Below are 27,847 nucleotides of genomic sequence, written 5' to 3'. Positions count from 1 at the left end.
TTTCACTCAGCATTACGCAAAAAAATGATGGCTGCCTTCACAGCGTCACACTGCGAAACTAAACTCTGCAATACAGCACTTACTGGTACGATCATAGGATTCATGGCAAGTCCTAGCAATTTCAGCACCAAGCTCGATGTGGTGGCCTGTCTTGTCATTAGGTGCTCCGTCTGCTCCAAGAGCAAACATGCCTCCAGCAAAACAAGTGAGATGTCCCATCTTGTGTTCAAGCAGTCCGCCCTTCCACTCAGCGATGTATGTCAGCCCCCCGCTTGATTTGCGAATGAGGTGGGTCTCCATGGCCTGCAGAAGTACACGATTTCAGACCCTTTGGTACCATTTGGTAAAGTATGAAGGACAAAGACAAAGTTGTCTTCTATTGTTGGTTTTTCTCCATATTGCCTTTGCTTATAAAGTAAATGGCTAATATGAGCTAGCATAACCTCAAAGTGCAGCCAAGCCAACACAGATTAGCATACATCAGTAATGATGATTAATTTTGCTACAACTTTGAGCAATTTGCACACTACGTTTTATAAAAATATTGGAAAGACCTGAAAAATACAATTCCATTTTAAAATTCTTTATTTCTTTCCCTTTCTACTTTGAGCGATTTCAGGTAATTTCACTTTTAATGGTGATTAGCCATCACTTCAGCTTCCATATTCCCATTGTAATTCTGACTTAAAGGATGTGGTTATTGATATAATTTCAGGTCAATTATATGCAGACATGTCTCATATTCAAAATGCCTGACTCAGTGAGTGCACTGAATGGTGTTAGGCCTCTGAGTCTATATGGCATTCCCAAAGTCCAATGAGTTTCCCCTCCTAGACAGTCACTGATTACAAAATTCAGGAAAACAACGTTCCCCTATGAGAGGAACAGAATTAAAACAACAGAGGAGATGCAGAAGAGCACATTAATTAGAAGCCCACACAGAAAGTAAGCTATTACTCTTTAAAGGGTAATGGAGAGGAGATGAACAGCGCTATCATACATTCAGTTATCCAGCAGTATTCTGGTTTATTCTATTGAAATCATAAGATCCAGAAACAGTACTCAACATGCATTACACAAGAGAAAAAACATGAATAAAATATCAGTACAGAGAACTATTAACAAAAAAGCCAGCATTAAAAAAAGAAGTGTTATAAGGAGAAGGTATTGATTGTAGTTATTTCTTCCCATTTAACATCTGTAAAGGTTGTTTTTATAAGCATGAAAAATCTCTAAACTAGAAACATCAGCACAATAATTGTGCAAGTTTTACTTACCAAGTAGTTTTTTTGTGCCGAGAACATCACATTGAAAACTACACTTTGTTTTCCACTAATATTAGTGCAAAGCACTTAGTAAGGATGTTTTCTGCCCACCTCCAGACCCCTTATTGGCTCAGAAAACTCCTCCATCCCTTTCTTTCCTCCTTGATTGTATGTTTTTAGCACTAGTACCTACTGAAAAGCATATGTAAATTTTAAAGCAGCAGTAAATAATGAAGATTCCTGTACTTTAAACAAATCCTGAATAATTTAACCTATAAAAAGAGGCATTAAATATGAAAGCGGAAAGGTGGGAAAACAGTTTCCTTAAGCATCCAAACCACAGACCCCACTGTGGAAGATGACAGAATTACAGAGGCTGAGTTGGTGTCAAACTAATTGGTGGTTGCGTATTCCAAGTGCGTATAAAAAAGCTTTTCTGTCAGACTGGGAAACTAGTAGAGGAATATCTAGGTACTCTGTTAAAAAATAATGTTCTTTAAAAAAAGTCTTTTATGCTCATTTGGGTATAAAATATTTGAATTTATAATTAAAGAACTAACAGAACAGGGTTCAAAGAACCTGCTACAAAATGTATTAATGCATAAACAGGCAAAATTTATGAGAAGATAGAAATAATTGGAAATCTTCCAGAATCTTTCAGAGTTCTGTTTGTATTTTTATTAAAGTTTATATTTTGTAATAGGATGCCTTATTGTAAAAACATACAACAATTTTGTGGGAAATAGCTTTCACACTACTTAGGCATTCTAAAAAATAAGCTGCCTAAAACCGGGTTCAGAAATGAAAAACTTTTAATTTAATGATATTTCATTAAACCTTTCAGCATGGTATCCCCATCTCACCATATCAACAATTCTGGCAATAGCTGATAACTCTACTGGTCACTTAGCTGTTGAGTCAGAAACAAATATAAAAATAGACGGATGACTAAATTTACCTATATTGCCATATTTTTAGTAAAGAATTAATGAAAGACAGAATGAAGTATTATTGTACCTGACAGAACGAACAGTAATCATGTACCTTCAGTACTATAGCAACCAGACCAGAGTTAATTCTTGTAGTATGAAAATGGATTTTGTGATACCAATTAGTCTTTCAGAGTTTTTTTCCACTCTTTTGGCTCAAGATTAAAGTTCAGGCTGAAAAAAGATGACTTCCACTTGGCAAATTGAAAAATTATTCTAACAAACTGGTGTTAATAAACTAACAAATTGATGTTAATTGATGCTAAGAATGTCACAAAATAAAAATATATTTCCAAATTAATTATTCCTGTTTAGTAAAGCAAATCATTTTGGTTTTATAAATGGGTCCTATCAAGAACTAGTACATATGCCTATTAGAAGTTATTTTTATTATGTAAGCGTCTTATTTAAAGCTATTTTTATTAGGTAATTATTTGATATATTACAGACTCTCAAACTGCCTTGTCATACTTTGTACAATCATGGGTTCCTGAGTGCTAGATAATACCTATACTGATGTATATAACTTTATTAATGGCACGCTAGGTAACTAATAATTTCTACCTAGACCTGAAATCCAAATAACCTTTGATTTGTACAAATAACCTTCAGAAGCCATTAGCCCAAGTGTGCCGAACTTGCAAGTCCATCAGCACTCACAAACTCTTATGCTGGAAGACAAGGAAACAAATACTGTAACTTGGTGAAGCCTAAACTTCATTTGAAGTTAGAGGCTTTTGAAGTAACAGTTTGTAAAAGTTACATGATTTAAGCAAACTGACCTCAACTGAACAGCTTTCGTAAAGCGTGAAAAGGCAGAGGAGCGTCTCTTCCCAGAGGGCTGGTAGCGCTTTTGGTGCTGGTGGGTGGTGCACCAGCAGAGCTCACAGGGCCACAGCCAGGGAGCTCACAGTGGGACTGTCAAGAGCTTCAACTAAATCTGAAAAGTTTCTTCATGGGCCGTTTTCGGTCTGAGCTAGACAAACTGCTTTTGTCAGAAATGTCTCCCTCCTCTCATCACTATTCATCTACCCTCCGACTGAGGATGGAAAGCCGAGCTGCTTGCCCTGAAACAACATTCACTCAAGGCTTGCTAACAAATCTGCAGTATCAAAGTTGCATGAAGTTTGGCATAATTCCAGCATGGCATTGAAGTGCCGGATTATAATGAATTTGTTAGGTGTGTTCCAGCTGTTTCGGGAAGTCAATATTAAAAAAAAAGTTATCATTATAACAAATGGGCATGTTTAGAAAGCCTCAAACTTGTAAATGCTTTTTATCTTAAAAAAAAAATGTATAACTTGCATGAGTACAGCATGCAAAATAAACTCCCCAACATAACTATCAATGAATGTATTCATTGAAATTACAAATTCCTGTATTGATGACAGTATTTGCAGCATTAAAATGTGGTAAAACCTTCCTTTTCCCCACAAATCGAACCTAACTATAGTTCAATTTCAGAATTTACTCCCAAATATTTTCAAAGCACTACTTCTGGAATGTGTAATGTTTGTATAATATATTTGCATAATAAAATATTTTCAAAGTAAACAAACAAAAATCAGTACTCTTTCAACTGTCAATTCTGAATCTATACACAAACTGTCAAAGCCATCTATAGGAAATTCACAAAACTGCTATTCAAAGTTTGGTTGTTTTTGTTTTTTTTTTTTGTTATAATATAATGGTGTGTACTTCTGTGAGCAGCATCTCAAAATATTTTTCAGTGAGAGTTTCACAAAGGTGGTAAGTGCCATCAGGCTGGACTAAACTTTCGGAAAGGTGCACAATTTTTAAATAAGCTTGAATTCCAGAACAGGATTAAATCACTATCTGGTATAGGCAATTGTTTTAAGTATAAAAAAGTATAAAAAAAATTGAACGCAAAGTTGAGAAGGTACTAGGATGAGGAAGAAACACTATCCGCTTAAATGACGATATAATAAGGGTCTCTGAACTTGAGCAGTAGGATGAAGAGGTAGGGTTACAATCCCATAGGGAAATGCTAATTGCTGTCTGCAGTGCTGTGGGTGCAATTCTGGCAGGGAAATCAAGTTACCAAAACAAGTTATTATAAAAGGAGAATAGGCAGTATGGTGACAAAGATCCACCCAAGTGAAAAGCTGTTTGGTAGAATTAATTTTTAATTTTCTACTTAGAATCAATTTACTTATATAATTGTCTACACACTTAAAAAAGGAACACATTTATTTGAATTGCAGCTCTGTTACAACTTGGTCCCCACCTACGAATAATTCCTTCCTGCACTACTTGCAGATCAGGTGGTGTTATATTCATCACTATAGAGATAATTATTTCATTTTACTGCAATGAATATTCTCAATATAAACCAGTATGCAACATCTGCAAAGAATCAAAGCTAGAAGAATGTGTTTGATTAGCTGAAAATACATTATTGATGGATAATTGGAGTTGGTACAGTTTTTCTTTTAAGTAAATGGAAATTTCATGTTACTGTTCTCCAGAATGTATTTCTGCAATTCAAATAGCAATTTCTTTCCATCAAGGTGAAGCAGGCAGACTGTGCAACATAAAAGGTTGCAAAGAAGAAGTGGCTGCAAATGTATGTTCCCAAAGGGAGCAACAGCAGACTGGCAGTGTTCAAGGCCAGGTTGGATGGGGCTTTGAGCAAGCTAGTCTAGTGGAAGGTGTCCCTGCCCATGGCAGGGGGGTTGGAACTAGATTATCTTTAAGGTCCCTTCCAACCCAAACCATTCTATGATTCTATGCTACATGGGAGCGACCAAAAATAAAAAAATTTAGACTGTAGTGGACAAAAAAGGAGAGGAAGGAAGGGAAACTAAAGAAAAATAAACAATATGTGCCAGGTAGTTAAAGAAATAAATTTACAACATGTAAAGCTGACACAGCATACAGTTTGCAGTGTACCTGCAAGCTTTTACAGCCAGACTGACTTTTATGGCTGATACAGTTCCTGGCAAATTTTCTTTTGTGTGTGCTTTTATGTAAGGCTCTGCTTACAGTGCTTGCTGCAATAAAACCTTTAGCTAAATTACTGTTTTTTCATCTCGTAGGAAATTATTCCTTCTATACAACAACTGTAAAAATGCTTGAGCACTCAATTAGAAACACTAACACTCCCTTTTACAGTTTGAATTGTGACTTGAGTGCACCTTGTATTACTCCTGGCATCTTTCTCATGAGTTCATATGTTAAAATTATGCCCTTGTCTATCTGTCACACTGGAAGAACTGCAGTGAATGAGACATGAATTGTTTAGGTTACAGGATTGCACATTGCATGTATGTGTAATCTCTGTTATTGACAGCACAAAAGAGAATTTCTTCAATTTTTCCCAACTTGATTTCCTCCCTCTCCTGCCCCCCTTTTTTAAGGCAAGATGTTTTGTGTTCTCTGCTTGTATCATCCTGTTTCTTAGCCTTTACATTATACTGCCAGTCCTCACACTTGCAAAATTAAGCAGAACTGGACCCTCCTAATAAATACCCATTTTCCTTCATTCAGTTCTTCACTCCTTTAAGCTTTTCACACAGCTTAAACACTGTCATCACCACCTCCCCCTTCCTCAATCCCTGACTGGACTTTGTGATTGGTAAGTTCTTCATTTACCCTTTGAGTTGTTTAGGATGCTGAACTGGATTGCTTATAGAGAAACATAGAAGATAAGGAACTGAAGTCATCTCACTGTTCAAATGAGTAAAAAAACTAGATCAACAATCTTATTTTTAATAGAGGGTATTCTCTTGGTGGATTATGCTGACAGGTAATAAAAATATTAGTAGAGATGCCTACAGAGCACAGACGGAGGCTTCTCAGGAAAAGTGTTCTGCACCTCAAATTTGCTCAATTCAAAATAAACACATGCCACAAAAAAGTTAACTCTGCTAAAGGTGCAGGGATAACAAACTACAAATGCAGTGTAAAACTGCAGTTCTACTTACTCTAGCACTTAGGCATTGTACCTCTCCTTTTACAATAATGGTTTAATTATGATTAATGAATTTCAACGACTACTGCTGTTTTAACAACAAAAAACAGGTGTTTCATTTCCCACCTGAAGTCATCACTGTAGCTGGAGATAAAACTGTCTTGCAAGTCATAGCTACATATTTCCATGCCTTAATAAATTTGAAACTTCAAAACTATGATCCTAGTTCTAAATTTCCAGGGTTTATAATGTTTGTTTTGGGGATAATTACAACTCTGCAGGCTTCTTTACAACAAAACACTATAAATTATCTCTGTCCAAACTTCTAATATATTTTTCTTCCCCTAGGAATCTTCTTCATAAACAGTATTTTGACGATTTGAAGCAACAGTGAGTGTGAAAGAGAATTCTACCACGTGATATTTCCAGTAATTCAAAGATGTATAATGTCAACTGCTTACTTATTTATTTTAATATTTACAGCCTGCACCAATACATCTAATTGCTTCGAAACAGCACACAGCAGGCAGGTCAGGATTACTGTGGGTTTGTATGCTGTGAGTTTATAAGTCAACTGCTTGTTTTCTTGACTTTAAGTTACTTCCCTCATGTTTTCTCTGTTGAGTTGATCTAATGCAATAGATTGCTGAAGAAAACTGTCTTCATAATTCACCAAATTTATCCTTTATCCAAAATTCCAATGAGTTTATTATGAAAAGTTTAAGATTTGCATTGTTCCATGATTACAACTGTTTTGGAGATGGCAGAAAAAGATTGCACATTTTTTTTAAACTTTATTTTTATTAGTTGAGTCTGTTTTCTTATATATCATTCCTACAGGCTTTAAATATGTATTACAAGATGCGTGAATCACATGAAAGCATACAGTCAGAAAAACTAGAATGGAATAGGAAGTTCAAGCACTTGTTACAATTTATTTAAATACTTCTGCCAAAGAAAAGTGGCATCTTCTTATCCTGAGGTCCTCACTGCTTACTAAACTGCACTTTAAAAATCAAAACTGAAATCGGAACACAGAAGAACTTTCATTTGTTTAAACACAATATATAAGAAACACTTGGAAAGCAATAAGGTACTTACTGCTTTTGGACTTCAGGCATGTTATACAGACAAGTTTACATGTGAAATGAAATATGAATGCTTATAATGGAGATGCCTAAGTTTTTAAAATGGAAATGTTGACAAGCATTTAACTACTATGATACCTATCCATCTGATCACTAAGACGACGATTAAGTTCTAGGGGAAAAGTGACAATTTACTTTTGTCTGAAAATCTGCTTATGTTTTTTTTTCCTGTATAGATCTATTAGTGTATCTAAAAGCATCAATGCTCTTGCACTAAATGTACTTAATGCTGTCTGCTACCAGAAGGCCAGATTTATTCATATTCTTAAAACAGTATTAATGGAATGGCATGAATCAAAACAAGTGGCTCTCAAAATGTTACATTATGTATTTTCTGAATATTCTAGAATAAATATCTATTGCTTCTGACAAGCTTTTTTGCTTTCAAAAAGGAAGGGAAAATAGCCCAAGTAGTAAGGACACAGCTGCTCTGACAACAAGAGCAAAGCTACCAGCAAAAAGGGGACAACTTCTCTTGCAGGACTTTTCTAGTTAAAATCCTCCTTAAAGAGTTCTAACAACATTATAGCTCGCCGCTTCTCCTGACAATCCACGAACAAGCAAACATTTTAATAAGTACTTCCTATAGTCCAAAATATAGACGTTGTGCAGCTATAAGTAAATCATTAATGACTTAAAAGTCTACAGAAACCTGCCTTTAGTCTTGATGCTTTCTGTAAGCTGTTGTAGAGAGCCTCAAAACTCCTGTCAAGAGAGGAAATACAGTGAAGAGAATAAAAAGGAGCAGCGAGTCCCCTGAATGTTCTTATCTGTTAAGTGTAATGAATCTTGTGTTCCTACATAATACAGCTATACTATCGCTATGTGCAGAACACCAGTGCAGCTGGGTGATAAATATTTTCAACATGACAGCTGATAAAATATGTAAATAAACTGCATATTTCTTCATTTTGACACATTGAAGTTACAAGATAATACCCACTCCTCAAAAAAAAAAAAAAAAAAAAGTATGCAGTGGGAATGCTGGGTCCCCTGCACCAACCGTTCTGAAGATGGGCTCCTACTGCACCACCCTGCCTGCCCTATTTACGTATTTCCTTCAGTGCCAAAAAGTGCTCAAGTACTGAATGTTCAGTTCATTAATATACTTTTGGCTTTACCCGGTATGACAAACTACTCTAATTGAGTTGTTGCAGTTCTGTCATTTTCCACATCAGTTATGTAGTTTTAAGATCACTGCGATCACAAAGCAAACCACTTCAAGCAACTTAATGGAAACTGCAGTCAGCACAGACCAGCCACCAGACTGTTACCACAGTTAAAGAGAACCTCATGAAACTCTGGAGATGAAAAGGGCATATCTGCCAATATCATATTTTCAGTTTGCTAACAACACTTTGTTCTCTCCCTCATTTCAATGAGAGAGGAGTCTACATGGATTTGTTTTATTTATCTGAAAGGCTGAAATCTCGACAGCTCTGGAACATACTCACTACTTAATGCTGACAATTAAATATACCCCCAAAACAAAATCAAAACGATATAGCTTCCTTTGGCAAAGTCCAAACTGAGTATACCAAGGCTAGTCTCAAAAGTTAGCAATGTGCCAAAAAAAATTATAAAAAATTAAAAAGTGATCCTGTAATATTTTCTGTCTGAATACTCAAAATTTTGAGGCCAAAAATGACTTTTTTCCCTGTTTGATACCCACAAAAGGTTACTGCATTCCTTAATCACACAACCCAGCCTAGCAGCAGGCTGGCTTTCAGGAGTGCTGTTGAAATCTGGCAGAGAACAGCCATGGCACTGCTTCACAATATCTCTTCTTCTTTTTGATATTTCCATTGTTTCTACTTCCACATGCTAGGATCTCCAGAAATAACTAGTTTTCTCGTTACAATCTTCTGAGCAGTTGTTACCCGGTAAGAAAAATTAAACAATCTACATGTCTAAAAGTAAACTACCCTGTCTAAAAGTGAAATGTCTAAAAGTGAAACCACAGATCCCAGCGGCTTCACCTCTCTGATACCACGGGGCCACTGTGGGCTGCACTGAACCGAGCTGCTTGGGAAGTGCCAGGGAGGGATTCTCCCTCTTCCTGTGAAGTTCTGGGCTGAGTTACTGCTCTCTTTACAGCCTTTAGATACGCCACTTCTCTAGAAATACACTGAGGAGAGCATGAAGGCAGTGCCAGAGAGAGAGAGAAGAAATATTTAAGATAGAGAAAACTTGCAGCAATGGCCATAAATAAATGTAATAGGAAAATTTGGAAAAGATACCTAACCATCAGACATCAAGTATGAGACAAGCTATTAACAGGGGTAGTGGGAAAATTGCCCTTCGACTTAGAAAATGAGGGCTGACACATTCAAGAGGGGAGGATTTGATGCAGTTGCTTGTGACACCACTGTTGCTAGACTGGACACAAGTGAACCCAAAAAGTCAATTTTTTCTCTAAATTATCATGTTCTCTTACTAAACCTACTCAATTGTGTGTCAGAGATCAACGGTGTAACTGAAAAGAGTGCGATGGTTCCTGTTCTGGATACTTGCAAGGACTGATTATTCTACGGCCAGTTACATCCTCAAAATATGACTAAAATCTGAATACCCGTTTGTTCTGTCACTAAATGTTGCACGCTATCCACTGAAACCAGTTTAAGATGATCTCTTACTTCCTGTATTCTGTGAAACAGGACATCATACGCATTGCTTTTCAAAAGAGGAAAATAACTTACATTAAAAATACATTCACTTGTCTTTTTGTGCAAATTCTAGAGTTTATGAATCCCTCTGACAGCCCTTGTATTCAAAACAAGAGTGCCTCTTTTCCCATCAGAAATAAACTCTTCTTTAAATGGCATCAGCCAAATACGCATCTTATCCATGGCAAGCAGAAAAAGTTTTCAAATCTAGTTTGACATCTTAGCTATTGCTTTTAACTTATGCCATAAAACAATCTATAGGTGCTACAAAAATTCAAATAGAAAGAACTCTTTGTTTCTACTATGAGTTACAGAACAACGTAAGAAATAACCCCAAAGCTTTATCTAAATAAATTTCAGCTTTTCACAGTGAACTATAACTCACCATATATTTTCATTTGTGGTTTCTGGATAGCGAAACATATTGAATTAGGCATCAAACCTTCACATCACTCTCTCAGAATTTGGTGGGTATATGCTGGACTGAACGGCCAGGAATAATCACACTGTTCCCTTCGGCACAGTCTTAAAAAGATTCTGAAAGCATCGGGGGAAATTTATCTAAGAAAATACAAAGCAGACGCAGAATGCCCAAACCGTGTAGGCTTTGTCATAAAGACAGACTGCAGCTTGAGCAGACACTTAAATTAGTTTTAATTTAGATAAGTAAGGGATTGATAGCAATAAAGCCAATATCAGGATGGATTTCAAAACAGACTAGTTATTCCGGTGAAGAACGTACGTAGCATCTCAATGGGGCCCAACCAGCCTGCAGTTTCTGTGAGACTGCAACTTCCCTGCTGTTTTCTGAACAAGCTACATTACAACATCAAGCTGTACCTCCACATGCTGCATGTACACTTTCAGCTTTGGTACAGATGCACCGCAGTATGGAAAACAGAGAACATGAATCCCATTGCTCAGAAAATACTGGAAACAGCATTCAACCAGCAGCACGGCGAAATCTAGCACATATTTAATGATCATTTGGCCCTCTCAAACACTGATACTCTGGACAGACACGATGCTTGGACTAGTACTACTAAAAAAACATTAAGATAATAGGTACTTTAAATCTAGTCATACACAGGAGAGCTCAGACCCTGTCAGTGATATTGCCACATTTGGTGATGCTGCTGACCAGGCAATTCTGCTCCTCCAGCTCAATCCCGAGCAGCAAGAACTGACCACATAGTGTGGTGGCCATCACCACTTCTGCTCCCTGCCAGGATCTCAGGATGCCTGCCACAACTTTTGTACCTGGTTGTTATCCTGGTATAGCTAAGGTGTGAGTTTAAACAAAGCCATGCTGCTGCACCTTGCATGGACACACCTCGGAGCACTCCTGGCCCTCTTCCCTGATGACCAGCCAACAGCAGGTAGCTCTCTACTCTCTGGGCAGCTTGGGCTGGCTCAGGAGCGACCCAGGCACACTGCCACCGTGCAACTGACGTGGGACGGCACGCCCACTCGTGTGGTGTAAGGCAAGAGACTTCCTGATGTACCTCGCTCCAGCTGTGCTCAAGGCAGGGGAAGGTGAACCTTCAGCCTTAGTAGGAGCAGCCCAGTGCTGGCCATCGAGGCACTGGGCTCTTTCGGACTCTCTGTTGTTGGCTGGGATCGACATGCCCTTGCTGGTCCCCAGCAGGACGGGAGGCAAGGCGCTCTCGGTCCCACCGACAAGGGTGACTATCACACCATGTTTGCGATATTCTACCTGCAGTGGTTTCCAGAATAGCTGTACTATGATAAAGCATGTTTTTATTGCATGTGTCTATGCACTAGCGCTTACCCTGTGTAAGAATGTATTTAAAAGAAAAACCTTACGTTATTAAACCAGTGGAAGTAGAGGACTGAAGCAGCGTTGAGGTGCTTCAAAATGCTTTCCACGGTAAGATGAATTGATATCATATTATCAGACACTTTGTTCTGTCTTTTTGGCTGCCAACCTAATGGTTGAGCTATTACAGTATCACTGTTCTTATGTTATAGCCTCCAATGCACTCAGACCTAATTTAAAATCCACCTTTTCCTCTGAAGCTGAAACCACGTTAGCAGTGAAAATGATGCTGGCTGCATCCAAATCTGCACTTACAAAATTAAAGGCAGGATTTTCTTAGTAGAGGACACTTGGTCGTCAAATTTACTACCACCAGAGATCACAGCCTCCCTCAAATCACCACATATTACTTTTCTCTCTAATGAAAAAAAAAAAAAAAGCTGCAATGAGCCAGGGCTGTATTTTTTTTTAAGCCACAACTTTTTTTGGTGTGGGAAGTAAAAGGAGACTTATGCCTCTTCCCTAGGAACAACGCATTTCCAGATGTATGAAAGAATAAGCAGATACTGCTTAGCATCTTGAAGCCTTGTCTACAGAGGCACTGTACATACATACAGTTAATAAGAGATAAAAGTCCTGGCCCTAGAAAGCTTCCAGTCAAAACAGATGAAAGGATGAGGAAAAAAGAAGCAATATTATCCTCTTTTTTATACATATTTGAAAGCAAAGAACCAAGAAAATAGGTCATTTGCCCAAGACTGCAAGGAAAGCCTACAAATATGGATTTAAACTTAATACTTCCCGAGTCTCAATCCAGTGTCACAAAACCATTATTTCTCCCAAAACAGTATATTAAAGAAATACCATCAATAACAAAGTAAATTGCAGACTAGAAGGACCATAAATAAAATACCACTGAGAAATGTAAGTATGAACAATTCTGATTTTTTTAAAACTTTCTCTTGTGTCCAATTTGAATAATTGTCTGTTTCACAGAAGCTGGCAGATATATGCCTCTTGTAACAAAAAGTCATTGTGCAACAAAAATTTCTATTTTCATTTATAATTAACTACCATAATATATTGATCCCTGTGTTGACCACAATCAAAATACTCTAATGGTTGAAATATGAGGTCGAAATACAAGAGAGGAACTCCCTCCTGAATATAAGGAAAAAGCACAAAAGAAATATATTTAGGGAAAACTGAGGAAAAAAGAATTGAACTTCTATCTGAGAGCTACCTGTAGGTGCATCTTTTTGTTGCATATTTTATACTTTTCTCCTCCAGTGTTAGAGGACTGACTGTCTTTCAGTTGGAAAAAAGATAGCTATACTTCAAGACTCTCCCCTTTCCCACAGTGTGTATATTCCTCGAGCACTACTATGTGATGAAGGCCTTTTAAAAGAGAAACTAATTTAAAAAAAACACATTGTGGTGGCAAAGACATAAATCCCTCACATTGTCCCCAGAGCCTGTCTCGTCAGGATTATTATAGATCAGATTATTATGGAAAGGAAGATTTAAGTATCTTATTTACCTGAACAGCTTCATAATACATTTTCTTGCCTTCTTCATCTGTCTTGTCCGACATAAGCCATGCCTTGAGCAAATATTCATAAAAGCTATCCCCGAGCCCTCCAATGGAGACGTGATCTAAAAGGGGAAGAAAGAGATTCAACAGCAATTTAATCTTCAGCCTGGGCAATAAAATATCTTTACAGTTTAAAACAGTGCATTTAATGCTTTCAAACGTCTCTTCCTACAACAATCTTTAATAAATGTAAGCCTGGAACTCAGGAAAAACTTAACTAGTATATACGGAGAATTATTTCTTTAATTGCTAACTTTTTCATGAAGCTAAAGTGCCATAGTTTTTTAATATCCACAACGTGCCACAGGAGCTCATGGCAAAGAAACAAGAATTTATATGTTTAACATCTAATTCATGTAGTCTATCCTATGCAAAAATGTTTCAATCTAAGTTCTTTTCTATTCTAAACACAGGAAAAAAAGTGGAAAGTGCTCTCTAATTTGACAAAGGCTTTCCCCTCTTAACACGCAGGCATTGTTTTTATTTGCTCTTTTATTCACTAATGCTCCATTTAAGTCACTTCATAAAAAAGGCCAAAATGTTTTAGCTCCTTACTGCAGAGTTGAATTTCAGGTTATTTCATGATATTTCAAAATGCCAACCCATATGTTTAAAAATAATATTACATTTTTGAATATCTGGCTGCTCTCAGAACTCAGCAGTGCTTCTAGAAGGGAGAAAAAAGACTTTGCCACATCTACAGATGATTATTGCTATCACGCTGCTTTATTCTGCCCTACGCTTACTATGTGAAATGATCTCGTACTACAGATGCTGTGATTATTCAATTGCACACGTTTAGGACATGACCCTGCGAACACAAACGCCAACTGAGTCAGATCGTTCCATGTCAGTTGCACCAGTGATGTGAAAGTTAATGATGCTCTCAGCTGCTTGCACAAGGTTGCATGCACTTGCTGTCCAAGAGGCTAAAAGGTTTTTGGCAAAATTTTAAACACACACACGCACACACACAGACACATGCACACACACACGTAAAGTGTTTCTTTAAGGTCTATTAAACTAAGAACAGTAACTAGAGGTTTTCTTTTTTAAGTTGGTGCTGCCTGGTATCAGCAAGGGATTGGCATCTACTGACCCTTCAGTGAAAGGATTTCAAAGTGCTTTACCAGGACTACTCATTTATAACTGTCAATTTTACAGTGAGGAAGGGGTCCGCTAATTCCACCTGAGACATCCAGGATGGAGATGTGGGTACATATATTATGGAGCAACTCTGTGAGTCATACCAGAAAATTCTGGGCACGAGAAAAGGAGAACAACGCATGGGGTAATCCAGGCTCGGAAAGCAAGATGCAGAAGTGTTAATGGTACAGAGCTGATGCTTCCCAGTACCTAACTCTGATCTTATCTTCAAAGTTATGTCTCCGTTGGTGGAATTCAAAAGAACACAGAGAATTTATTTTTAAACTTCTTCGTATCTTCCCTTCTTGGAATGCCTCCACAGGTTGCAAAGCCATGCAAATGTAGAAGATAACACTTTTTTCCTTTTCAAACTTTAGAACAGTGTCTTTTTCCTCCACTAGTCTGGGACATACAAAAAATAATTTAGTGTTCCAAACGTATCCTGTCCCTTTGCCTAACAAATGCATTGTACCATCGAACCTGGGTTATAAATGGCTTTCCCCCCCGCCTCTTTTGAATGAGATATATTAAATTTCTGGAAAGAATACACCATTTATTTAGTTAAGTGTTCATGATCCAAAAGGAAAAGAGGCTTCTTAAAAAAAAGAGAACATTTTCTATGATCGAAGGCTGATCTTTGAACAGCAGCATTTAAATGACCTTTACAGTTTCCTAAATAAATTACCATAGAAACCTCTGACATTTGCAAACTAAATAGCACAAGCACAGTTTCATCAATAATAAGCCCTGTTATTATATACATTATTGCAGTAGACAAATCCAATTGATGCATGCTGCAGCAAATCACTCTCAGTTTACTGTCAAAATAACAAGGGCTAAATGAATTTACAAGAACAATGGCAGTGATCCAGCAGCGTCCCTCACAGTTACAGCACTGCTAGGGAAGAAATGTTCAGAAGCTATTCCCCCTCTCCTCACTTGATGTTTGAGAGAGAATACTTGTGTCTTGTACCAATTAAGAGTCTAGATTTTTTTTCCTGTAGTAATCAACTGAAAACAGCCTAGAAAAGCAATCTCATATAAAACATCTCTCAAGTCTTACATTCTGATCTTCTACTATGGCAAAAAAAAAAAAAAAAAAAAAAAAATATCAGTGTCTGCAAACGGAGGCAACAGAATTGGAAGAGATGCAACAACATCAAATTTGCTTCTGCTGCTTCAGCGTGCCAGGGGCTGACCTGCATCAACATCTGTGTCTGTCATTTGCATGTGCAGGAAGCTAATTTCTATGTCAATACTACATGCTATTGGAAAGCAAAGCTGGTATAAGCTGTAAGTTTTCCTGTGCACACCAACAAAAACTGGCATTTACTGTGAACGAGGAGTACTTAGGACACAATTATATTAAAAATAGGAAATGGCAAAGGCAGAGTAAGTATTTGACTGCTTTAAAATAAATGAGGTAGAGCCGCTAACGGCATTAGCCACTAGAAAGATCTGCTCTCATGTAGCTCACCAAAAAGCTGAGTTTCTGTGGCTGACTGAAGCTGAGGAGGGAGGTAGCTGGACCTGGCTGAACACAGTCTGAGAGATGCTGCGGTGGCCTTCTAACCAAGCCCAGTGCCCATTGCTGTAGGATCAACACTTCCAATGGGCAGGCTTAATGTTTTACAAAGCCATGCTAAACCAACACGAGTAACAAGTGTGCACAGATCTCCCAGATCTGTAAATTTATGCAGAGTTTATACAAGCATGCCAACCAGAGTCAATGGGTATGCACGCTGAGCTGCCACCAGCCCTATGGCATGGTGACCTGAAGGAAGCCTCACAGCGTAGCAGGCTGGAGGGCTTTCTAAAACTATGGGTGTACTTCTGATTCACAAAGGAAAATTGCCTTTGCCTTGATGGGACAATACAGCTGAGCAGCACAACCTTTTTGGACATCTTTTTAATTCAGAGTGAGACACAAAGCATTCAAAAATATATTTTATTCAATAAAACACTCATTCTTTGCCTTTATGAATATTATCTATCCAGACTATGGCCAGTCCCATAAAGACTCCAGAACCTCACTTCCACCTTAGCTGCATCCTAAACAAACTATAATATTCAAGAACTTCTGCAGTCCTTTCCCTCTCTTGTATTGTCTAACCAGCTCCGACACTGATAATCTACAGGACCATCTCATCTGCCCCTGTCTTTTCAGACCAAGACAGCGTATCTTGCTTATTTTTTTTCAATAATGTAGGGAAGAAAAAATATGAGAACATGAACGGGATGGTGGCAGACTGAACCTAAGTAGGAAAACTGGAAAAAGAAGTAGGGTCTCTAGAATCGTGATCCTGCACACTAAATAGGCTTTGAACATGTTATGAAGATTGGAGAAGGCAATGTACAACAAGAAAAGGCTCAGTCATCAGGAAGTGGCTAAGAAGTTCAAATACTTCAAGTATTTTATTATACTCTTTCCCTTCTAATTTGGTGTCTCCAGTAACGGTTCCAAGATGATTAATGTCATGACAGTTCTGTTTAGTTTGCTTCCTCAGTTGTTGGCATTAAACTTCAACAGAAATCACAGCTGCTATTAAATGGAAAGACTGGCTTTATATTTTTTTTGTCTTAGTGGAGCCACATCACTCTAAAAATATGGAATTTGATTCAGATGAGCTGATGTTTACTTAAACAGCTACATTAGAGAGCACTTTAGATTTTTTGAATAAAAAACTTCTGTAGTCTACAAATTCCTTTCCAAAATGACATATTCAGACATTTCCCTCTTGCACAAGCCATACTGAAAGATCAAACAAAAGTACATTAAAATGCAGCAAGTAGGATATTATTTTTATATTTGTAGTATTTTTTACATTGTGTAGAACCTCAGATATAATGTGAGTTTTTATGCTTTATATAAGTTCTTTATATATACACACAAAAACACATAACAGCGATTGAAAGAAGTTAATGACTGCAACAGCACACTGATAGACAGGTCATAGTACCAAAGAAGTGATGTACTTACGCTGGCCCCATTGGCCGCTGCTGGGATTCAGATAGTTGGGGTAAAGGCCCTCTGGTTTATCCAGTCGATTTAGAACTTTTCGAATATTCATTACCTATTGGAAGGGTACAAAACACTTGAGCACTGATCCTTTTCCCCCTCAAAATAACACAGTGTCGCTACAAAAGTCTTAAAGTGTAAAATATCCCTAAAAATAAAAAAATACTCTTATTCAACACATATACCTGAATACCTCTGAGCAGTTATATTACTATTAAAAAAGATCCTCTAAGCTGATATCATCACTTAAACGAGCTCCTCAGTTCAGGACTTGCCATACAGAATATTGTGCCCTTCCCCAGGACACTGAAATTCACGGAGGTGAGTTGCCTTAACTAAGCTCAGCTACTTCAGCATTATATTCCTCATATACCCAAATCAGAAGTGGTATTACCTATTAAGCCTATCACCTAGTTCAGATGCAGAAATGAACTGTAAAGCAGTTTTGTCAGGAAAGGAGAGCCCTGCTGGAACTAAGCTTTGTATGACCAGCTTGCCCAGCAGGAACCCATGCAGCCCTAAGTGCTCTGCAGGCACTGTTAAGGAGCTCGCTACAAATGAGAGGCACAGGGAAACAATTACAGCCCAGATGCTCTGCAGCTGGAGTCATCCAGCAGCACAATCCTTTGCAGAGCACATGAAAGAATTTATACTGAAAACGTTCATGGAAAAAGCAAATGTAGCAACTTGGAAGAATAAAGATCCTAAGCACCACAGACCAGAAATCCTAACAGAAAAGGTACTGACAGCTTCATTGTAACACCCTGAATGCCTAGAGATCAAGTGAACTAGCTGCTGAGAAAGAAGATGAATTAGCTGACACCAAGCCGCAGAAGGATTTCTGTTGCAATACACAAACTGCCTTCTGCATCTTGACACTACGTTGCTAACAGTCATTGCCCAAATGCAGACTGCAAGGAGTCCTAGACCTCATTTAATGAATTCTTCAATGAATACTTCCATGCAAAGCTTATTCGAGTGTTTCTTCCTCTTTATCAAGTGTACCAGCCCTGGAACGGCTTGCCTCGGAGGGCTGTGGAATCGCAATCTCTAAAGGGCTTTAAGAGCAACTTACATAAATAGATTTCCAGCATCTTGCGGCTATAGCTTGATGTGCTTTGGAAAAGAACCATCGGCTAGGATTTTTAACATATGCACTTTCATCACATTTTAATTGTCTCTTAATAGAACAGATGTTATAGGTTAAATTACCAAAATTATATTATCAAAAGATAATTAAGTTACCTAGTAAGTTTGTTTGTGGCTGTTCCAGAGTGCTGCCCACTCACTCACCCCCTCCCCGCTCCAGTTCAGATTTATTTAAGAGAAACTGTGTCCTTAATCATCCCTAACTACATTCAAATTGCTAGGAGTTCCAGTGCTGAAAACGGTATCTCAGCAAAGTCATCCAATTCTTTAAGTGTAGTACAACAAGTATTCATTTTAGATTTGACCATTGCTTTGAAACCTACTGCTAAACATTTGGAGTCTTACTATTAATTAGATTTTTTGATAGATAATATCAGTTTTAGCTAACACAGGCCAGTTAGACACTGTGTGTTACTTGGAGTAATAATACAAAACCAAAACAAGTGGAAGTGTTAATTAAGGGGGGAAAAAAACCCAAAATGATACAATGTATTATAAAGAACAGGAACCACAGACTATTTAAGTACCAAAAAGCAAAGCAAAATTGCTTGTGTGGGAACTGGGGGAAGAAGAGTTGTCTTCAGTGGCTCACGTAAATAACGAGTATCGAGAAGACAATGTTACCAAATTTGGAAGAATTAGTAAGCACAACAACTATTTTGTCAAAGGATGTTTTTTGGTTTTTTCATCCCCCAAAGAAAGTAAAGAGCACATTTCATAAAGGTCAGTGCAATGAAAGGGCTTTCTAACCTCACTGATAGCAGTGATATTACACAGCATTTTGAAGGCTAAACTTGTTGAAATCACACAAGGTAGCCACAGTGTTTTGCTTTCTGTAGGCATCACATATTATCCCCAATATAACGTCAATTTTTGTTTTCACCACGTTCAGCTAAAGTACTGAAGAAAGCTCTGCGGTCCGATGTTTAATGTGATTCTAATTTAGAACATAAACAGAAATGGTATGTTTTATAGGGCTAGGTAAGTGCTATATACAAGAAGATGCATCAACAATGATTTTTGGAACGGGTTTTTGACTTCATAATACAGAAACATGCCAAAGGGATTAGGAAAACATCGAGAAAATATCTACCTCCTCTGATAAATGCTTACAAATGAGGAAAATCCAAATCTCTCCCCAGAGATATTAGTCTCCCAACACATGATTTATCTTTTACAACATGATTCTGACTAACAGTCTGACCTTTTCAGCGAAGACAGGGTTTCCAGACAGGTGGCTCAAGTGTACGAACTCCAGATGCAAAGTCCCAAATTCTGCCAAGATGCTGCTGCCGCCAGAGGCCCATGGCCAATTTCGACCGATTCCACTAAGGTGGGCGGGAAGAGAAATACAGAAAATAACCATAAGCATCTATAAGGCAATGCTAATAAAATATAACAGGTAGTAGATATACTGTTATCAAGAGAAGATAATTAATTTAAAATGTACTTAATATCTGCGTCTATCATGCTTCGGCAGCCTTCCATGACTTCCCCACAGGACCTTGAATTACTTCGGTCCAGTTCTGCTTAGGCTTGTAAAATTGCTTCTTGCACCAAGCCAGTCTTTCAGCTCATGAATAGCTCTATTACACATATCGCTGTACCAGTGTTTCACTGTATGATATCACATTTAAAGACATTACGAAAAAACACTGAGTATGAGAAAACACTCTCATACTTCACCTGTTTTCCTGTATTTAACACAACACTCTCCAATTCTAACTTCCTTCTACAGTGCAACTGTTCATTAACTTAAAATACTGGGTATATACAGCACAGGCTTTAAGTTAAAAGTACTACATGCAGTACATCCTTCTACTACCTGAGAATTTAATAGAGTAGGATATTTAGGCATTGTCTGTCCGGGCACTCTTACCAGAATGAGTAACTTCAGTTTTAATTGAGACCTAAAGATACTTCACAGCAAAATTAATCTCAGGTTTTGTGCTGAGAGTAAAGCATGTTTATTGCTAAATCCCCACGAGAAACTAATGCTGGTTGAGATTCAAGCCAAAAAGTCTGCTAAAGTTTCAATATACAAAGGTGGGTTTTTTCCCCTTGAAATTTCCAGCAGCAATATTCAGAAAAACCCTTGAAATTAAAGAAAAGGTAGCCAACTTTCAGAGCACCTAGGTCAATAATGACATATTAGACCAGCATATTATTAGCATGCATGTTAGATATAAATACACTTATTAGGTACTGGAATGTCTTCCTTATTTTCAAGTTGTAAACAGCATCAAACACACACACATATATGAAAATAAAAATTTAATTTTACTTTTACACATAAGCACCCACTACAGTCATCACTTGCACAACCATGAAAACTGGGTTTTCTTCCTGAGTGAAAATGTGACTCATATTATGGAAAAAAACCCCAAAACAAAACAAAGCAAAAAACCAAGAAATCTCATCTTTAGTTCATCATGATGGAAGTCCTCAGTTGTATTAAAACTTCTTCTTCAAAAGGTCAAGTATGTATAACTGAAGTTTAACCAATATCATGAAATTAATTTCCCCACTAGCTACATTAACACATTATTTTGAGATTTCTGCCACACACACAAAATAAAAACAAGTCATTAAACTTTAAAAGCAGAGTAAAGGCTAGAAATAAAGAGCACATTTGTGATCTACTTAAATGTCATGGTTTTAAACCATGCAACACCTTTGGCTGCCTGGCCTTGAGCTGGAACTCACTCAAGTGCCACCAAAAATAAACCCAGAATATTACATACTGACAGGCAGACTTGTATTGTCCCATTTCTGAAGTACCATAGAATCTGTCAAATACTCCCCACAGGCACGCTATAGATTTTCTTTTTCCCAGACCATAAAGCATTGAAGTGACTAAGCTTATCTGAGTGCTGAGTGGAGGGGGAATTTGGTGGAGGCATAAGGAAAGAGATCAGATGAGGCTCCCCTGGCTGACCATAAAGGCACAAAAGACTGGGACACATGGAAGTCCTCTGATGCAAACGATTGCCCAAAACTCCAAAGGAGAAAAATGTTTCTAATCTTCATAGCTGCAGAGAAAATCAATGACACAATGAAATCAGGGTAAAGAGGCAGGCAATCCAACTTTGATATGATACTTGTATGACAGAAACAGAACACAAGTTTTATGGGGTCTGAATATCTCATTTTAAGAGCAATCTTACAAAGATTAGAGTGCTATTTACATTTGATGAAAACAAAAGTGAAGAGAAAAACCCACCTGGCTTACAAGCTGTCTGCACTTCAAGATACCGTGGGTCAGAATTTTTCCAAATGGTGACATAAAAGCATCAGATATTATAGAAAATAAGATCAAGGAGAGTACTGCAGAAAACATGTATGGAAAACTCTTATCTACAGACTGAAGAGCTTACACCTACAGACTGGTTATTCACCCAAGAAACAGCCACCATCTCTGGGACGCACTAGCCCAAGTCCTGCCTAACTGCTGACTTCTAGATAGAAATATTTTAGCTTGTTTCCAAATCACCCAGATTAAAGGAGATGACATAAGACACTACTGGTAAATAAAACTCACCAGGAAAAAAAAAAAAAGTGAAATATTTCAAAGTTTTGAAAAGTTAGCATGTTATGGTGCAAATGGCAAAAGCCCACTTTTTTTTTTTCTATTAAATTTCTCAATAAATCTTAAAGTGGAAACATTGAGTTATTCCTGCAGCAAGGTATCAACCAAACTTCTCAGAAACCGTAATAAAGTCCCCACTGGCACTCCATCACAATGTCTGCTGATATAAACACCACCTGTCAGAACATTTTGATGTACTGCATTTTGTCAACGAGAAAATTTTCCAAGCACGGGTAAAAGGTTTTCTGCATGCAGCAATGTCTTTTACCGTGGGTGGAAAATTCTTCTTGCTTAAGATGGTTTGAAAACTGTAAACGTGCATTCTTTCCTCTTAATGCAAGAGAAGTAGAAAGAACCATCTATGTTGCATCTATGTACTACTTAATGTAGCTTTTATTGTTTTCAGTTGGGACAGCTGGTTAGGGAAAAAAAAAGGCATCAATATATTTCTGGCAAATCTGCAAAATAATGAGGATATCTGTTGGTTTAGTCTCACATGGGTGCTCTAAGTCAAAACTGACAAGCTCGTTTCAACAAGTGGTAGAACCCAAGTATTGCAACTCAGTGCCTTAACTGTTTTTCATGCAACCTTCAGCCGTGGATGTCTGATATTCTCTCATATATTTAATCTTCGGGATCAACGAAATGGGTAAGTTTTCCATATTCCCTCATACTAACTGGAGCAACCACAGTATTGCTTCTAGTCCCATTTAACTCTATACTTATCTTAAGGCCATAGACCAGCGTGCACAGCTATGCAGACAGTCAGCTCCTGAAGAGACAGTACTAGAGCCTGGAAGATACCCAACAAAGCTCTCAGCATACAGAATTAGAGAGATTTCATACTGTCTGATCCTTTTTGACCAGGGAAGGTAGACTTTGGCTTTTGTTTAACAGTCTCTTAGCTTAAAAAAAGGAAACTGAAGTGGGTGCTCTTTTTCCACCCCACCCCCCCAAAAAAAATCCTAAATATTGTATACTTTTAAACAGAACAGACCTTAAGCAAGAGAGAACCTGAACAGATTAAGGGATATGGTAAAATGGAAAAAGACTTCTGTGTCAAGGATTATAAACAATGAGTACATTTATAAATGAAATGAGGTGCCCTAGAAAATAACATGCAATAAATAAGTGTAGTAGCTCAGTAAATCTTAATAACCAGGCACAGTAAAAACTGATTTCTGTCCATGCATGAGACAACACATCCAGTGCTCCCAAACGAGACATTTTTCAAGCTCTTCACCAATATTATTATTGGGGTGAACAAAAAATTCTTCGAAGTTAAAAAAGTCAATGCTAGGTCCCTATTTACTCTTCAGCCATAAAGTCAATGCTCGGTATCTATTTGCTCTTCACTTATGAAGTTATGGGCTGTCTTCCTGAAGTCTTGAGATGCAAGCCTGGGGCTCTGGTAAAATGTTTTATTTCTACTCCAAGTTTTAGCAAAACTACATATAACATTGCAAGTTCCTACAGTTTTTCTTCCAAGGGCACCCATTACTCAGGTCAAGAAACTAGAGCAGCAATCTGAACTCAAAGAACGATCAGGGCATTTGGGAGATTTTCAAAAGGTGGCTTAAGGCTCTGTTTGTGAGCTGCACAAACTTATGTGCTGATCACTTGTCTCAACCAAAGCAAAATCTGTAAAGCACCAAAAACTTTTTGCAGCTTATTTTCACTCAGTTATTCTTCCAAAAAGGTTTAATGTCCCAAATGCTTTGTAAGCTGTCAAATGCACTCTTCAGAAAGAGATAGATAACATACCACCACTGGTAGAGGACAGCAAAGGGGGCCCAGGTATGACATTCACCCTTTCCACTAGCTGCATTCCTTTCTTTTGCTTTCTTTTTGCAAGTTACTTTGCCACTGTATTTTTCAATTTTCCTATGTTGACACTCACTACCACCTGTACTAAGTGTCAGTCACGTACTGACATCAGAGTCAGAAAAAAAACTCCTTCGATACACTTCAGGAAGGAAGGAGAAGGCACACTACTTAAACTTGTTTGATGTTCCAGACCAGTACTAAAATAATTTCAGTCTACAGAGCACTATTTTAATGTATCTCAAACAATTCTGTCTAAAATCATATTATTTATACTAGTTAAAACCCATAAAAAATCCTGTAAAATATTAATAGAACTTTAGAAATAATTTCTATACTATTATAACACATGGAACATGGAACACATAGCACATGGAAGAGAAGAAGGTTATCAGGAGTAGTCAGTATGGATTTACCAAGGGGAAATCACGCTTGACTAACCTGATTGCATTCTATGATGTCGTGACTGAATGGGTAGATGCAGGGAGACCAGTGGATGTAGTCTACCTTGACCTTAGCAAGGCATTTGACACAGTTTCCCATGACCTCCTCATGAGCACACTCAGGAAGTGTGAGGTAGAAGAACAGACAGTGAGATGGATTAAGAACTGGCTACACAATAGAGCCCAAAGAGTGGTAATCAATGGTGCCAAGTCCAGCTGGAGACCTGTAACTAGTGGAGTCCCCCAAGGATCAGTGCTGGGTCCAGTCCTGTTCAACATCTTCATCAACGACCTTGATGAAGGGACAGAGTGTCTTCTCAGCAAGTTTGCTGATGATATGAAGCTGGGAGATTTGGCTGATACACCTGAAGGCTGTGTGGCCATTCAGCATGATTTGGACAGACTGGAGAGCTGGGCAAAGAGGAACCTAATGAGGTTCAACAAGAATAAGTGCAGAGTCCTGCACATGGGAAGGAGTAATAACATGCACCTGTACAGGTTAGGAGGTGATCTGCTAGAGAGCAGCTCCGTGGAGAAGGACCTTGGAGTCCCGGTGGACAACAAGTTATCCATGGGACAGCAATGTGCCCTTGTGGCCAAGAAGGACAATGGGAACCTGGGGTGCATTAAGAAGAGTGTGTCCAGCAGATTGAGGGAGGTCCTCCTCCCCCTCTACTCTACCCTGGTGAGACCTCACCTGGAGTATTGAGTTCAGTTCTGGGCTCCCCACTTCAAGAGAGACAGAGATCTACTGGAGAGAGTCCAATAGAGGGCTACGAGGATGATTAAGGGACTGGAACACCTGCCTTATGAGGAAAGGTTGAGAGACCTGGGGCTTTTCAGTCTGGAGAAGAGAAGACTGAAAGGGGATCTGGTTAATGTGTATAAATATGAGGGCTGGGTGTTAAGAGGAAAGGGGCAACCTCTTTTCCCTTGTGCCCTGTGATAGGACAAGGGGCAATGGATGCAAGCTAGAGTACAGGAAGTTCAACCTCAACATGAGGAAGAACTTCTTTACTGTAAGGGTTACAGAGCACTGGAGCAGGCTCCCTAGAGAGGTTGTGGAGTCTCTTTCTCTGGAGACTTTCAAGACCCGTCTGGATGCGTTCCTGTGTAACCTGCCCTAGATTGGTCCTGCTCTGACAGGGGGTTGGACTCAATGATCTCCAGAAGTCCCTTCCAACCCCTAACATTCCATGATTCTATGATAACCAGCATCATGTAATTAAGTAAAATTTGAGGTGAGGATCTGGATCAGAAAAGTGTATTAAAGCAGGACCATCACTGGCTTATGATGTTTCCCATTTATTTTATAAACTTTGTTACTGAACACTGAGTGCTGCACAATCTGAAATACTGTGCTTTTAATTCTATTGACATTCATTCGCAGGAAATATGAGCCTGACTGACATGGGCTCCTGATAACTCAACTCAGTATTTTTCCAGTAGACCACTGTTGGTCCTTCTGCACATAGGAACAGAAAGTATGAGATCAGTATCTCTTCTAAAATGTACAGAACATACCAGGAGAGGGAACCACAGAGGAAATATAAATATTTAAAGACTTTTTTTTTTTAAATTACTGAAATACAGAGGCACAACAATATTTACAAGATTTTTTAAAAATTACATTACATCCCCAACATCTATAAAGCAGCAGCTAATTTTCAACTGAAAGGAACAGCAAATCCTCTGGGAAACTGCACAAATACTTCAGAGTCAAAACACTTATCAAATCAAAATTCTTGCCATCAGGGAGCAGAACTGTTTCAGTCTCTGCAGAGGGGTTTGTTTATTGTCCCCCAACCTTTCTTGGAGGGTGCCAGGACAACTCCACAAGCTGGAGGCAGAGCAAGACATCAGAATTTCAATATTTAATGCAAAATGCAAAAGCACAACCTAATAGTCAGTACGCTCCTGCAGACTTAGCCAGTAAAAAGGTGAAAGGCCAGAATAAAAGAGATCCAGCAGCAACAATGTGAAGTGTCCAAGAGCTGCTCTTACAAAAGATTTTAGGATTAAATTTGAAAATAACTCCCTATAGCCCCTTTGGACTTCACTAATGCTGATCTTTTCTTGCAAAAAAGCTACTTCAACTATGATGGTGGGTGAAAATGCAAAATGCTACAACAGAGAAATGAGAACATGGCACTAGGAAGGGTCCATTTAAATTCACCAGAGCCATGAGACTCGAGCTGGAGCATACAGGTTGCGCCTAGTACTTCCAGGAGTGCTGAGAGGACAAGCGGATCTGCCCAGACAATACAACTTACAACTGGAATTGGTTGGGCTTAATCCTGTTTTAACAGGGACCCACATGAGCAGAGTGTTGCCCAGCCCAACCCGCAGCCCCTGGCTCGCTCGCCTCTCTCCGTACCACCAGCCACCCCTCTGACACCCACGAGGGAGAGGGACCTTCCCAAATGGAGGTCAAGAAAAAGGGAGAGGGTGATGTAAAGGCCACACAAACTTTCCAGAAGCTTTTTGCTCCTTATTCCCCCTTCCAGTTCCCCAGGACACATTTCATGCTTCTCCTTGAGTCTCAACCCCCAAGCCTACATGTCTTATAAATAGAAATAAAGTAAAAGGAGGGCCATGAAGATGATCAGGGGGCTGAAGCACCTCTCTTATGAAGGCAGGCTGAGAGAGTTGGGGCTCTTCAGCCTGGAGAAGAGAAGGCTCCGGGAAGACCTCATAGCAGCCTTCCAGTACCTGAAGGGGGCCTACAGGAAAGCTGGAGAGGGGCAAGTAGTGACAGGATGAGGGGGAATGGTTTTAAACTGAAAGAGGGTAGATTTAGATTAGATATTAGGAAGAAATTCTTTACTGTGAGGGTGGTGAGACACTGGAACAGGTTGCCCAGAGAAGCTGTGGATGCCCCCTCCCTGGCAGTGTTCAAGGCCAGGTTGGATGGGGCTTTGAGCAACCTGGTCTAGTGGAAGGTGTCCCTGCCTGTGGCAAGGGGGGTTGGAACTAGATGAACTTTAAGGTCCCTTCCAACCCAAACCATTCTATGATTCTATGAAAATTATTAGCTTTTTTGTTAAAGAAAACATCATCCCATGCTTTTTCCCCCCAAAGGAAGCCTGTGGTCCTCAGAAAATTTTAAAAGCATAATATGATCGCTTTTCCACGTTTTAGCCTTAAGATTATGACCACACGGCTTAAGATTCAGCTGCACGGCTCACACCCCAGAATGTGTAATGCATCACACGGACACTGTGTACCAGCTGCAGGTCTGACCGCGAGTGAAGATGGGGAAATGCGAGAGCAGTGCAACTCCAGCCAGGCCATTCACACA

The 27,847-nt window shown here is 38.7% G+C and overlaps 1 protein-coding gene across 1 annotated transcript in view; it reads right to left on the bottom strand.

The window, feature by feature from the left end:
* MAN1A1 (mannosidase alpha class 1A member 1) overlaps positions 1–27,847 on the bottom strand; it is a 157,568-nt gene that overhangs the window by 11,352 nt on the left and 118,369 nt on the right. The window contains exons 6-9 of the mRNA XM_068395292.1: positions 19,895–20,018; positions 17,503–17,596; positions 13,323–13,438; positions 84–303 (exon numbers count right to left, since the gene is read on the bottom strand). Coding sequence (XP_068251393.1) covers positions 84–303; positions 13,323–13,438; positions 17,503–17,596; positions 19,895–20,018 — 554 coding nt within the window. The remainder of the gene's footprint in view (positions 1–83; positions 304–13,322; positions 13,439–17,502; positions 17,597–19,894; positions 20,019–27,847) is intronic.

Source organism: Nyctibius grandis, chromosome 1, assembly GCF_013368605.1.
Source record: "Nyctibius grandis isolate bNycGra1 chromosome 1, bNycGra1.pri, whole genome shotgun sequence".
Lineage (NCBI taxonomy): Eukaryota > Metazoa > Chordata > Aves > Nyctibiiformes > Nyctibiidae > Nyctibius > Nyctibius grandis.
The sequence above is the reverse complement of the archived record's forward strand: the minus strand, read 5'-3'. Positions and strand labels throughout refer to the sequence as shown.